This window comes from Myotis myotis, unplaced genomic scaffold (genome assembly GCF_014108235.1).
Source record: "Myotis myotis isolate mMyoMyo1 unplaced genomic scaffold, mMyoMyo1.p scaffold_m19_p_18, whole genome shotgun sequence".
NCBI lineage: Eukaryota > Metazoa > Chordata > Mammalia > Chiroptera > Vespertilionidae > Myotis > Myotis myotis.
In genome coordinates, this window is record NW_023416322.1 from 24,833,974 (window position 1) to 24,848,453 (window position 14,480).

General features: G+C 39.8%; 1 protein-coding gene across 1 annotated transcript in view; it reads left to right on the plus strand.

The window, feature by feature from the left end:
* SLC9C2 (solute carrier family 9 member C2 (putative)) overlaps positions 1–14,480 on the plus strand; it is a 56,889-nt gene that overhangs the window by 37,760 nt on the left and 4,649 nt on the right. Inside the window, exons 18-25 of the mRNA XM_036343901.1 lie at positions 517–666; positions 3,015–3,066; positions 5,076–5,224; positions 6,481–6,606; positions 9,144–9,242; positions 10,832–10,999; positions 12,013–12,144; positions 14,257–14,442. Coding sequence (XP_036199794.1) covers positions 517–666; positions 3,015–3,066; positions 5,076–5,224; positions 6,481–6,606; positions 9,144–9,242; positions 10,832–10,999; positions 12,013–12,144; positions 14,257–14,442 — 1,062 coding nt within the window. The remainder of the gene's footprint in view (positions 1–516; positions 667–3,014; positions 3,067–5,075; positions 5,225–6,480; positions 6,607–9,143; positions 9,243–10,831; positions 11,000–12,012; positions 12,145–14,256; positions 14,443–14,480) is intronic.

Below are 14,480 nucleotides of genomic sequence, written 5' to 3' on the forward strand. Positions count from 1 at the left end.
TTGAGCCCAAAACCTGGGCATATGTCTTGACTGGTAATCAAGCCATGACCTCCTGGTTCATAGGGCGATACTCAACTACTGAGCAACACCAGCCAGGCAGAAACCTCACTATTTTGAAATAAATGAGGGAAGGAGCTGTCTCTTCCCTTAGAACACTCTATGGGTAACTGATTGGTCCATAGTTTCACCTCCTTCAAGTCATTGCTCAAATCTCTCTTTTTTACACAGAAGATCTTCCCTGGCCACCTACATAGAATGGCAACATGCCCCACCCCCGCCCTGTATGCCTAGTCTCCCAACCCATCTTCCTGATCCCTCTCTACCTGCTTAAGTTTATTTTTTCCTCACAGCATTATCACCTTTTCCTGTATGTTCAATGTACTCTCTGCTAGGTAGCAGTCTTCGTTTTTGTCATTGATATAACCTTACAATTCTTGAATGAAGCCTAGCATAAAGATTTGTTGAGCATGCTTTGCCTCGTCACGTTTTCAGGTTTCCCCCTCTCCATTATTGCAGTTATTAATCCCAACGCTGATCAACATTGTGGATGTGCAGATCAAGAGGCGCCTCAGCTTGATGTATAGTATCACCAAAGGCTATGTCAAAAGCCAAGAGGATGCCAAATTTTTGATAAAACAGATTTCTAGCAGAGAATCAATATATCAGGTAAGAGCAGTGGTCGGCAAACTCATTAGTCAACAGAACCAAATATCAACAGTACAACAATTGAAATTTCTTTTGAGAGCCAAATTTTTTAAACTTACACTATATAGGTAGGTACATTGTTATTAACTTAATTAGGGTACTGCTAAGGCTTAGGAAGAGCCACACTCAAGAGGCCAAAGAGCCGCATGTGGCTCGCGAGCTACAGTTTGCCGACCACGGGTAAGAGACTAGTACTGGTCTTATGGGAAAAAAAAACATCAAAACCCAAACAACGAAACCTAACTACTTACGTGTTCAAGAAACCAGGCCGTGGCCGCTCTCCTTTAGAGAAGTCACATTGTGTCCAGGCTCTCACGGTTATATTCTCTTTGTAGGCAGAATTGGTTCCAACACGCTCCTGTGCAGGGTCGTTCTGCAGCCATCTTACGGTTTGCTGTGGGCCCTGTTTGGTATGAAGGGGGTTGGACCACAGTATGTGACTGCCCTGGTCAGGCCAGTAGTTTGACATCTTCCCAATATTGATTCAATGTTGTCAGGAGAGGAGAAAAACCTAATAAAAATTGTATACCTTACTCTCATATTCAAAATGAGGGATTTATTACATGTGTTTTTCTAAAACCAACACAATCACAGCATATTCTCATTACTGACACTGATTAAACTTGAGATGACCAACAGCTGTTCTCTGTAACTAGCACCATGCCACGCATTGCCTGGGTGCAGAAATTCAGTCACCTGTGCCTGGCAGTCTGAGGAAACTTCAGTTGTTAGGTCACAGGGGTTTTGGTGTGTCCAAGTGCAAGCTCCTGAAAGACTCAAAGCCAGAGAGTAGTTCCATGAAGAGTGCTGGCTGGGACATTTGACGAACACCTACTGTATGATTGAACAGAGATCGGTGACCCCGGAGTGGAGCTATGCGTGTCAGGAATTATCAGTAGGAAGCATGAACTAATTGACAGCACATTCTTCTCATTAATTCCACTGTTTTTGTGCTCCCAATAGACTGGCTCCCCAAATGACTGCTCAGTTGGCTCTCCCCTAGTGGGGCTCTATCTCTGAGAATTCTCCTGGGTGCGTGTGCGGTGCACAACAATCTTTTCTGAGAAATACTAGTTGGGCAAGCACAGCATTCATTGTAACATGAGCGTGAGCGTGGGGAAGGCAGCAGAATCACACAGAGGGCAGAACTGAGCCAAATATCTTCCCCAAATCATAAACTGAGTGAGATTTTGACTACTGTACTTCCCCCCTCAGATTTTTTTTTAATATATATTTTATTGATTTTTTACAGAGAGGAAGAGAGAGGGATAGAGAGTTAGAAACATCTGCCGGGAGCCGGTCCATGCTTGCTGTTTCAAAGGACCTGGCATATATGGCATGCTGTTCTTAAAATGTTTGCTCACCTTCTTGGCACTATGTGTTTTAACCAAGGTCTCTGAGAAAGGTTGTTTCCCCAAGTATGGATTTTACCCTGAAGTTAGGGAGGGAATAAAACCTCTTAACTAAGTGCCAGGCGGGTAATTAATCACTTTAACTACGAACAATCATGCTTAAGCTACATAATCTTTACTCCCTGGAATGAAGATAAGAAACGCCCTAACCTTTGTAATAGAGATTGAAAGGATTGAATCAACTGGTATAAATACAGATGTAATAAGACAGCAAGAGACAGAACTTAGAATACGGAACCAAGAGAGACAGAACCTAGGCACAGAACCTACACAGAACCTACAGACAGAAGAACTTCGCTGGAGAGAACATGGCAAAAGATCCTGGACTGAACCTGACTACAGAAATTGGCAAGAGAACCTGACTAGAACCTGGTGACTGAACCTGGCTGGAGAACCTGGACAGAACCTGGCTGGAGAACCTAGCGAGGGAACATGGCTACAGAACCTGGCTGGAGAACCTAGCAAGAGAACGTGGACACAGAACCTGGCTGGAGATCCTAAGCAGAACCTCTCTGGAGATCCAGACCAGAACTTGGCTGGAGATCCTGGCTGGAGATCCTGGCTAGGCTGCTGAACAACTGAACGCTGTCTCCGTGTCATTCCTTACTCGCCGACTCCGTCCACACCTTTGGGGACCCCTGGACCTGCTGGGGTTGGACCCCAGCAAACATCGATGAGAGAGAAACATCGATCAGCTGCCTCTTGCACACCTCCTACTGGGGATGTGCCCGCAACCAAGGTACATGCCCTTGGCTGGAATCGAACCTGGGACCTTTCAGTCCACAGGCTGATGCTCTATCCACTGAGCCAAACCAGCTAGGGGCCCCTCAGATTTTAAAGTTAGAAATGCACTTGGTATAATAAGAAATTAATGTTTTTTTTCCTAACTTCTTACAGAAATTGTATGAAATTTTAGAAACCAACAAACGAGATGCTATCAAAGAACTAGGTAGGTCGTTGGAGTATCTGATTCCCTGTGTGTGTTACGTGCCATTGAGTTGGCTTCAACTCCTGGTGACCCTACTACACATGAGTGATGTCCTATCCTCAACAGCCCTGCTTGCTCACCTCCTTTCGACTCATGCCTATGGCTTCTTTTATGGAGTCAATCCATCTCATGTTTGGTCTTCCTCTTTTGCTGCTGCCTTCTGTTTTTCCCCGGCATTATTGTCTTTTCCAAAGAACCCTGCCTTCTCATGATGTGCCCTAAGTAGGACAGCTTCAGTTTTGTCATTTTTGCCTCCAGCAATGTTTCAGGCTTAATTTGCACTAGGGCCCACCATCCCGTAATTTAACCAAATGAAGACAAATTCATGCTTTCATTCAATTCTGCAATCACCCATTTACTCATCCAACAAGCACTTACTGAACACATGTAATGAGCCAGGTATGCAAACAGTGCAGATATGTGCCTATGAGTAGCTAACTGCAGAAAGTTAGAGTTCTATTATTTGCTGTGGGAGCCCAGAGGAAAGAATGAGAAGTGTGGGAAGTGTATTAAGGATCAGATTCTTTAAGGTTGTAAGAAAAAGACATTTGAAAATTACCTTTGTTTCACAGAGGGTGTTTGGCTTTGTTTTACTTTGCAAGGCTACTCAGGAGTGTGAGACCGCACGGGATGCCACTTCTTGAGCATCTGTGGTCGCTCTGCTTGAATCACAACACACGGCTAGGATCCTATACAAAGCTTCCTGGGTCTGCTTTCCTCCTGAGGGGGCTGTGGACCAGGCTTCCGGTGTGTGAAAAGTAGAGAGCTGGTAGAGAGCCTGGAAAATTGTGGGCCCCTAATACATGGAAGTTATTATAAAAGTAATCAAGTAAAACCACTTTGCATTTATAATCACAGTGTAAGACGCCACGTGGGCTTCTAAAGATCAGACTTTCCAAATCAAAACAGAAAGAATGTGGTCTAATGACTGAAATTTGAACTTCGGAGACAATAGGTCAATATTTGGGAGCTGTCTCAGAAAATCCAGGGCCCACTGCTGCCATTTTCATGTCGATAGATTTTTTACTTCTGTGCTTTGAAAGATTAGGGGCCTAGGAGCTGCTGTCTTACATTATGTTTTAGGTTAGTACAGAATATTACAAAGTTTCCTTGATTCAGTCCTATAAGAGGGAGTGCCTGTTCCCATATGATTACTGCAACGGACTGTTGAATACTAATTATGCCAGGAACTGTGTTAGTGGCTTTATATACATTATCTCATTTAACGCTTATAATTATTCTATGAGGTAAATACTGTTGTCATCTTCATGTATAGTTGGTGAAACTGAGGCTTAGAAGTTAACTTGCCTGGTAAGTGGTGAGCTAGGCCTCAGGCCCAGGCGTGTCTGACACTAGATTCCGCTCTTGATCATCGTATCCTTCATTTGACTGCTCTTCTCATTTTAGTTAGAAAAATGACTCCAGTACCTCCCAGGTGTCAGGCATTGCGCTGGATGCTAGGATTACAAAGATGGAATAGACACAGTTTTAGCCTTGACTCCCGGTCCTGTCCATACTTCCTCATGTTCATGAAAGAGGGAAAAAAAAAAAAAGGGATTTGATCTCAGAAAGACTCACCAGCCAAAGTCCAGGGGCTCTTTGATCTCAAGTCATTTATTCAACTAGCCAACAAACAATATGTAATTTATATAAAATTATCCATGAGACAGGTGAAAAGAATAATATTGCAATGGAACGAGTTTCATAATGGGCCAGGTAGGAGTGCCATGGGAATAGGCAGCACGAGTGATTTTTCTCCTCGCCAGTGGGGAAAGCCGTTTTTCGGTTTTCTCACCCATAAAATGGAGATGAAAATAACTCTGGTTCTACCAGCCTCACCAGTCCTGTCTGAGACAGGAACAAAAAGGCTGTTGTGTAAATACTTTGGAAATCACAAACTATTTATTACACAAATATTAGTCATTGTGGCTATTGCATGGTTTGCTTACTGAGAGGTTTATTCGCATCAGGACTAATAGAGCACGAGGATCGTGATGTGGTCATTGCTTTGAAGACCAGGCAGGCAATCCAGACCGTGATTGCCAAGTCTCTGAAACACCTCGCCTTCCTTTGCTCCAGAGGCATTATCGATAAGCACGAGGGCATCGAGATGAATAAGGTAACGGAGCAATTTTTATGTTGCTTGATTCCATTAGCCTGACACCCCAACCTGTACTGTGACTTTATTTACTTATTTGTTTGTTTTCAATCCTCACCCAAGGATATTTTTCCATTGATTTTTAGAGAGTGGAAGGGCTACTTTAGAGTATTCTTCAAATTACACCTCTGCACGCATTGTGTTTTGTATTTTTTTTTCTTTTCATTTATCACTTTGAAGGCTATATGAGATTCAACTGAATGCTTGATACCCATAAATAAATAATAATCCTTATGGGGAGAGAGACTTATTTTTTCCTGTCGATTTGTTTAGAAAGGTAACGGGTAAACAATCATTTTTTTTTCATTTATCACTTTGAAGGCTATATGAGATTCAACTGAATGCTTGATACCCATAAATAAATAATAATCCCTATGGGGAGAGAGACTTATTTTTTCCTGTCGATTTGTTTAGAAAGGTAACGGGTAAACAATCATTCCACAGTTACTAATTGAATGCCTGCTAATTGTCAAATTGTCAGCCAAAGAGATATAATTATCAATCCCAGGTCATAAGGAGGTAGGTAAGTCTATTCGATTTAATTAAGTAAATATATATGGGATACTTACTATCTGTTATGGACTCTTGAGGAGATGGGGATAGTTAATGGATACAACACTGTCTCCTAAGATCCATGGGCTCTTCCTCATTCTTTCACTCAGTCACTTGTTCATCCAATCAACAAAAGTGACATAATATGGAGGGTGAAACACGGAAGTACAACTACTACTTCTACTATAATGCAATGAGTTCCATAAGGGAGACCTGTAGATGCCTTGGGAATATGGAGATAAGTGGTTATCTCTTACTTGGTGGGGGAAGCCAGAGAGGGCTTCTCAGGGTATCCTCCACTAGAAGGGTTTAGAGAAGCAAATCATACACATGAAGATAATGGAGAGAGCATGGCATTAAATCATATAGTAATCAACCTTGAAGTTTAGATAATTTAAGATTAAGGCAGGGTAGAATGTAAGTGTTAATTGGATTATAAGGATGATAAATTGAATATGAGATAAGACATCAGTGAAAATAATAATGAGGGGAGAATAGGGACAAAAAAGTTAGAGGACAATTTAAATACGGTGAGAGAAGCTCTGAGTCAAAAATCAAGATTAAGTTTGCATAACAGTTGTTTGTTTAGATTTCCTCAGTTTTAACCAAGTGTACCTTTTCTGTTATAGGATCTGATCACCCTTGTTTTGATTGTTTGTTTTTAGGTACTTCTTTCAAAAATAAAAGCACTGAATAACTTTCCAATGTCAATCCCGCCCCCTACTCCTGACAAATATCTTCATAATATTGTTTGGCTGGAAAATAAAGATGTTCTCATTGAGTTCTTCAAGGTAAAGCTTCTGTCTTCTGTTCTGGCTCAGGTTTAATAATTATTTTTAGTTTTTCCCACTCCCTAATATAAGATTAACAACTACAAAATTTAAAGCAAGATTCCTGTAACGGCCAATAAAGGATAAGTCAAATGGAGGCCTAGCAAAACCTAGAAGAGTAGATTTCATTTTAAGCCTAAAAAGCAATGATTGTTTTCTTACAATGGATTATCTGCTCAGGATGAGCTCTCTCTGTTACCTGATCATTAGCAATCCCATCTTATTTTATGTTGTAGAGTCTGGACTTCCAGATGACCACTCTGGAAAAGACTTTTTAGAGCAAGGTCCTCAAATTTAAATGACTATACAGGTCAGGAAGATAATATAAAAGTAAAACTAGCCCAGCCGGTATGGCTTAGTGGTTGAATGTTGACTTATGAACCAGGAGGTCATGGTTTGATTCCCAGTTAGGGTATACATCCAGGTTGCAGTCTCCATCCCCAGTAGGGGTCATGTAGGAGGCAGCTGATCAATGATTCTCTCTCATCCTTGATATTTCTATTTCTCTCTCTTTCTCCCTTCCTCTCTGAAATCAATTTAAAATTTTTTAAAATAAAAAGTAAAACCAGCTGGGTGTAGTGTAATAGGGAATAGTGAGGACTGTGGTATAGTCTTGAGTTCGTGTGTTGTCTAAAGTCAACTGAGTGTTGCTTTAGGAATTGGGGCTCTTCCAACTAATATTTATCAGAAGCTATTCTATGTGCCAGAAACTATTCTATGTTTGGGGATATGGCAGTGAACAAAATAAATGAAGTCCTTGCTTTTATGGAAACTGTTTAGTTTTTCAAAAATCCAATTCTAACCAAAGTTAGAATTTGGTTCTTTATAGGTAATAATTTTCTCAAGTATAATTATAACTGATGATCCAATGGTGAATGGGGAACAATGGGGTGAGAAGAAAACTCCATAAATTAATGATTCACAGACACTGAGGTGAATCTATGAGCAGGGCACAATCTTCCTCCCCTCCATCCTATGCGAAACTGTTGGGCTTTCTCTATCCCTTTCAGGTACCTCTCTCTTTAAGTGGCCCTTTTCCTATGCTGATTCTTGATAGCCACTTAAATCTGATTTCCGCTGGATAAAAATGGTAATGAGTTGGGAGCACAGGGGCGTTATTCTCATTAGACACAGCCCAGGGATTGTGTGGATGACTGAAATCCACAGAGAAAAGAAACATAAAACACCTCCTAATGAAGACTGTAAGTTCAATCTTGGTCTCCATCACAGCCCCCATCGTTAATTTTCACCACTCCTCCCTTCTTTCATCCTCCAACAGGTGTGGTCTACTAAAAGCCCATACTCTATAGAGGTAAGCCAGAAGACAATGGTAGAAAAACAAGGTCTGAATAATCCATACTCTGGGTAAATGGCTTTAGGTGAACTTGAAAAAAAAAAATCGTTAAGTCATCCATGATTATTTTCAAATAACCCAGAAGTAAATTGAAAAGAGAGGACTGTTCACTCTTCCATCCCACACTTAGTGATAACTACTATGAATGACTTGGAAATATGTTTCTCACACATCTTTGTAAAATGCAAATCTGTCACCATAATTCTCCCGTTACAAACCCTTCAGGGGTTTCCCCCTGATTTTGGAAAAAACTGGACTCTTTAATGGGCCTCCCAGATCCTGCAAGACCTGGCTCTGGCTCAGCTCCCAGTCCTGCCTCACCCAGGCTGCATCATGACTCTTCATGGGCCCTGCACTCTTTTGCCTCAGTGGGTCTCTTCCTCCATAAAAAAGTTCCCAAAATTATACTTTCTGACTGTATTCACATGAAGATGACTATTAGTATTGACCAGTACTAACTGTTTTAGTGTTAAAACATTCTCTTCTATTTAAAAGTTCTTTCATTCCTTCTGATTTTAAAAGAAACGAAAGTATTGCTGAGTCCCTAAAACGATTGTGAACCCTAGTCACTGTGCCTCTTGAGGCCTAATGGATAACTGAGTCCAGGTGACCACCGCTCCCTGCCTGAGACATACTGAGTCTCTGCTCACCCCAAGCAGATACTCGGTTTGCTTCTGTTCTCTGCGTATACTGAACCCTCTGCCCGAATGGTCTTCGGCTCACCGAATCTTGGCCATGTGTAACTCTTCCATCAGGTCTCTGCTTAGCTGTTCTTTCCTCTGTAAAGTCTTCCCTGGACACTCAAGACACAGTCCTGTGGCCTTTCTGGATTTTTCCAGGGCGTCCTGTCTGTCTTCTTATCACACTTTATTGTAAACATTTACCCAACCTCGAATTTATTGGGTGTTTCTATCAGTCACTGTGCTGATTACTAATCACAAAGTCTATGGTTTGCTTGCTTCTCCCTTTTTTTCTAAAGGTTAATGCGTTATGTCAGCACATTATTATAATTCATTAACAAACCAAATAATATAACTTGTGGTTTCATGCAACTTGAAAGACATTTTTGCTTTAAAATATTTCTACTGAGAAAAGTAGACTATGAAGCTTTTGTGTTGACTTTTTCTTTTCTTTTTTACTTCAGGAACGAGCCAAACTTGCCTATTTTGACTATGGAGATGTTATTTGTAAAGAAGGTGAAATGCCACAAGGAATCTACCTAATTATTTCAGGAATGGCAATTGTAAGGGACTATTTATTTTTTATTTAAAATGTATTTGCAATATGTAATTATAGCATAAGGAGAAATTTAGGAATCAAGAAAGTTTCAAAATTTTAACATAGTCTTTTTACCAAATGAAACCATTTCTCCCAGTGTGAGCACCACAGCTGAGAGATGATGCTAATACCTAACATCTGAAAGGTGCTTCTCATTTTACAAATTGTTTTTATAACTGTTACTTATTCCTCACAACAATCCTGGGAGGAAGCAGTCTTTTCCATGATGTTCGATTAAGGAACCCAGTACTTGGAGTGGTGGAGTTACTCACCTAAAGAAAATGAGTCAGGATTAAGGAAATGGACCACAGTGTCACATCCCCTCAGAGGTCAAATAGGACGAGAATAGAAAAATACAACTTTTAATCTGACCAGTAGGAGGCTTTAGTGACCAAAGAAAAAGAAAGATGTCAGTAGATTGATGGGGACAGGAATCCTTTAGAATCCAAATTACTACTAGCTGAATGCATGGGTGAGCCCTAGCTCCTGACCCCAATAATTCCCAGATCTTAGATGACAGTCACATCTCTTTGAATGACTACTTCCTTTTCTACTTTTGAGGGCGTGTGTGATTATACTGGGCTCACCAGGACAATCCAGAATCATCTCTATGATCAGGTGGTCAGTAATCTTAACTCCATTTCCAAAATCCCTTCATAGCGGTACCTAGACTCAAGTATAATTGGCTTTTTAGAATTCTGCCTACCACAGATGCTATCTTCTTTCCTTGGTTTGTAAAGAGCAGGGACATTCCTCACTGCTCAAGGGGCCTTTGAACTGCATTCAAAATTAAATGTAAAAAATGTCCAAGCTCTTTGGAGTCTGAATGGGGATCTCTCAGAGAGGGTACAGTTGTCACAGCAACTTCTTCAGTGACGCTTTGTTTCCTATTTCCTGTGTCCGGAAAAATAACCTTTGTCTTTGATGTTTACAGCTAAACTTTCTGGGAAATTCTGTAATCCTTCTGGTTGATTCTTGCAGTTTCCTCCCAAAGTCTGATGCCTTTCTTCTTCCCCCACTTGTGCCTACCAGTTCTTTTCCTGGGGGGAACTCAACCATCTTGTGTTCACCCTAAAAACGTTTTCTTCTGCTGTTTCCTGGTAGCTATTCTTAAGCACCTTAAAGGGAGACAGGCTTTTACTGAACTGCTTGGTTCGGAGGTGAATTAATTCAGATGTCCGATTTATACATTTATGGAATCAAAAGGTGTGGGTTTTTTTGTTTTTGTTTTTTTCACTTGAGGCACTGGCTTGTGACAATAAGAATATCTAATGGACTCAGGGGGAGTGACATTAGTTGCAGATGGCAATAACTACTTTGTGTGAGATTTTACATAAGGAAGGTTTATAAGGAGAAAATTGTAAAGCTAAAGATCAGAAATAATCCATGCCTCCGAGAGTTTAAATGTGAAAGAAACCGTGATTTTTGTGAAGCCCAATTCACACCTGAGAGGATTCATAAAGCACCTTTACCTTCCATTGTAATGAATGCAAGAAAGAGTGGGAGACCCTATAGTCTGGTCAAGGGTTTCTAACTTGGGATTTCCCTTTGCAGCTGCATAGTTCACCTCCTACCTTTGGAATCGACAGTGTCCATAGGATGACTAGACAGTCCCAAACCCTATTTACAGAGTACTGTACTTGTGGGGACATAATTGGAGAGTTGAGCTGTTTGCTTAAGCGTGAAATTGAATATACTGCCATCTGTGAAACTATTTTACAGGTAAGGCCCTGGTTCTGTCTACATTGTAGGTTATTCATGAACACTTCCTCAAGTAAATGACGAATGCTAGCATGTTCGCTTCCTTGGCATTCTGATATATTATTTAGTCCCTCAACCAGCAACTGGGAAGGCACATTTGCCATCTGAATTCCTGGCTGTGGCATCTGGAGTGTGGTATTTTTAACCTCTGTGAGCCTTTGTGTCCTCGTTCATTAAAAGAGAGTAGATCTCACTTCTGATGTTACCAAGATTAGGAAAACACCTATGTGAAGTGCCTGGCATGTATAGACCATCATACAAAAGCAGTGTTTTTAAAGAATGCTTGTTCTGAATCTCCCTTTCTTTCATTTTTCACTTGCTACGTAGGAAGTTATCTATTCAACAAATAAGTAGCCTGGTATTCTACTAGCTGAGGGTGTGGCGGGTGTTTCAAATAGAAGAGAGCCAAAGTTTCTGCTTACACAGAATTCTCAAGCTTTTGGGACTCTGATGCAATCGAGAGGGACCAGTCTCAGGGGTGTGTGGCATAGAGGGAGTGTTGCTGTATCAGTTTCATACCATTTCATTTCTGGAAGAGGATAGGAGGCATGAATTTAGTCACAAAACTGAATTGAATTGACTGAAGTTCATGTAGCGTGAATTCTGGAAGTGTAGTCTTCCTTATGCAGGGAAGCCTTTCGCCTCGGAAACAGACTTTACATGAGCCTACTTTATCTACTGTGGCAATAAAAATAGGTAACTTATGTGGCTTAGTTCCTGGATCCTGGGCTCATGAGCCATATCCTTATCTTAGCTATTGACTGGTATTGATTTTCCTGGCCTACTAGTAAGTCCATAGCTTTAATTGGACTATAAATTGTATTGCCTTATACATAAAAAACAACTTCTCCAATAATACAGTGCTTTTAAATGGTAGAGTTTGATAAAGATGAAAGTGACAGGCATCTTGTTTTCTGATGGTCTTGTAATTTAGTTCCAAATTGAGCTTGCTGCATGACATCTTGTCATTTCAGGCCTGCTTCATCTCCCTGGAGGATTTATATGAGGGCTTTGATGTCTTCTGGCCGTCCCTGGAATACAAAATATGGCTAAAGCTTGCTCTCAACACTGCCTATCAGTATTTTGAATCAGCTCTTGTCGATGAGGTAAGTGACAAGATTAAAATATAAGTGATTGACTGTATTTTTTACAAAATGCACTTCATATTTTTGTGACAAAGACAGAGAGGACAATTATGTCTGATCTTCTAAAGAAGAATCTCTCTTTTGGAGATTCCAGAATTTATTTACTTATTTATTTATTTTAATTAAATGTACTGGGGTGACATTCATTAATAAGACTCTATAAGTTTCAAGAGTACAAGTTTAGATTCCAGAATTTGAACAGTTCTCAGGTTGCAAAAGTTTAGATATTTGTTAATTTTCTTACGTTTTTGGTGCCTCAGTGATTAAGGGTTTAAGTCTCTTTCTAATAGTTCATTATTGGTGTATAAAAATGCCATCAATTTCTGGATACTGATTTTGTATCCTGTTACTTTGCTGAATTCATTTATTAGATCTAGTAGTTTTTTGGTGGAATCTTTAATGTTTTCTATGTGTATCATGTCATATGCAAATAATGAGTTTTACTTCTTTCCAATTTGGATGCCTTTTATTTGTCTGATCACTGTGACTAGAACTTCCAGAACTGTGTTGAATAAGAGTGGTGAAAGTGGACATCCCTGTCTTGTTCCTGATCTTAAGAGAAATGCTTTTAGTTTTCGCCCATTGAGTATGATTTTGTCAGGAGGTTTTTCATATATGGCCTTTAATATGTTGAGGTATGATCCCTCTATTCCCACTTTGCTGAGAGTTTTAATAATAAATCAGTGCTAGACTTTATTGAATGTCTTGTTAAAAGAGCCTAGAAGTCTTCCCTCCTCTTGAATTTTTGGAGTAGTTTAAGGATATGTGCTTTTTGAATGTTTGGCAAAATTTGCCTATGATTTGAAGCTATCTGGTCTAAGACTTTTGTTTGTTGGAAGTCTTTTTATTACTGCTTCAATTTCATTAGTTATTGGTCTATTCAAGTTTTCTGTTTCTTCCTGATTCAGTTTTTTTTTTTTTTTTAAATATATTTTATTGATTTTTTACAGAGAGGAAGGGAGAGAGATAGAGAGTTAGAAACATCGATGAGAGAGAATCATCGATCAGCTGCCTCCTGCACATCTCCTACTGGGGATGTGCCCGCAACCCAGGTACATGCCCTTGACCGGAATCGAACCTGGGACCTCTCAGTCCGCAGGCCGACGCTCTATCCACTGAGCCAAACCGGTTTCGGCCAGTTTTGAAAGATTGTATGTTTCTAGAAATTTGCCCATTTTACCCAGGTTGTCCAATTTGTTGGCCTATAGTCAGTCATAATATTTTCTTACAATCTTTTGTATTTATGTGATGTCAGTTGTTTCTTATCCTCTTTCATTTCTGATTTTATTTGGATCTTCTTTGTTTCTGGACGAGTCTGGTAAAAGGTTCATCAATCTTGTTTATCTTTTCAAAGAGCCATTCTTGGTTTAATTGATCTTTTATATTGTTTTTTAGTTTCTATGACATTTATTTCTGCTTTGATATCTTTATTATTTCATTCCTTCTACTTACTTTTCCTGTTGTTCTTTTTCTAGTTCTTTTAGGTGTAGGGTTAGATTGTTTATTTGAGATTTTTCTTGTTTCTTGAGGTGCCTTAATGCTATGATTTTGGGTTGTTGTGTATTCATTTTCATTTGTTTCCAGGTAATTTTTGCTTTCTTCCTGATCTCATTGGTAGCACATTCATTGTTCAATAGTATGCTATTTAGCTTCCATGTGTTTGAATGTTTTTTGAGGTGTTTTTTTTATTGTGGTTAATTTCTAGTTTCATGCCATTGTGATCTGAGAAGATGCTTGGTATGATTTCAATCTTGAATTTGTTAAGACTTATTTTTGTGTCCTAAAATGTGATCTACCTTTTAGAATATCCCATGTGCACTTGAGAAGAATGTATATTCTGCTGCTTTGGGATGAAATAATCTGTAAATATCAAATCCATATGATCTAGTGTGTCGTTTAAGATTGCTGTCTCCTTTTTGATTTTTTCGTGTGGAAGATCTATCCATTGATGACAGTGGGGTGTTAAAGTCCCATATTATGACGGTATTGCTGTTGAATTTTCTCGTTTTGATACCTTGTGTCATTGTGTATGACCTTGTGTATGACTTATAGAAAATTGTAATTTTTTTGTAGGACATAACATTCCAGAGGTGTGTGGCACTCAATGTGGCATACGTGGAGACTTTATCAAACTGTAACGAGATGACTATTGACTGGGCGACCATGAAGTTGGTGATTGTCGTGTATGGCAGTGTGATGGATACAAAGACAGAGGCACCATTCCTTGCACCTTGCATCTTATCTAAAACCTGTGAGCAGGTAAGAAGGATCATTTCTAGAGTCATTTGCATTCCACG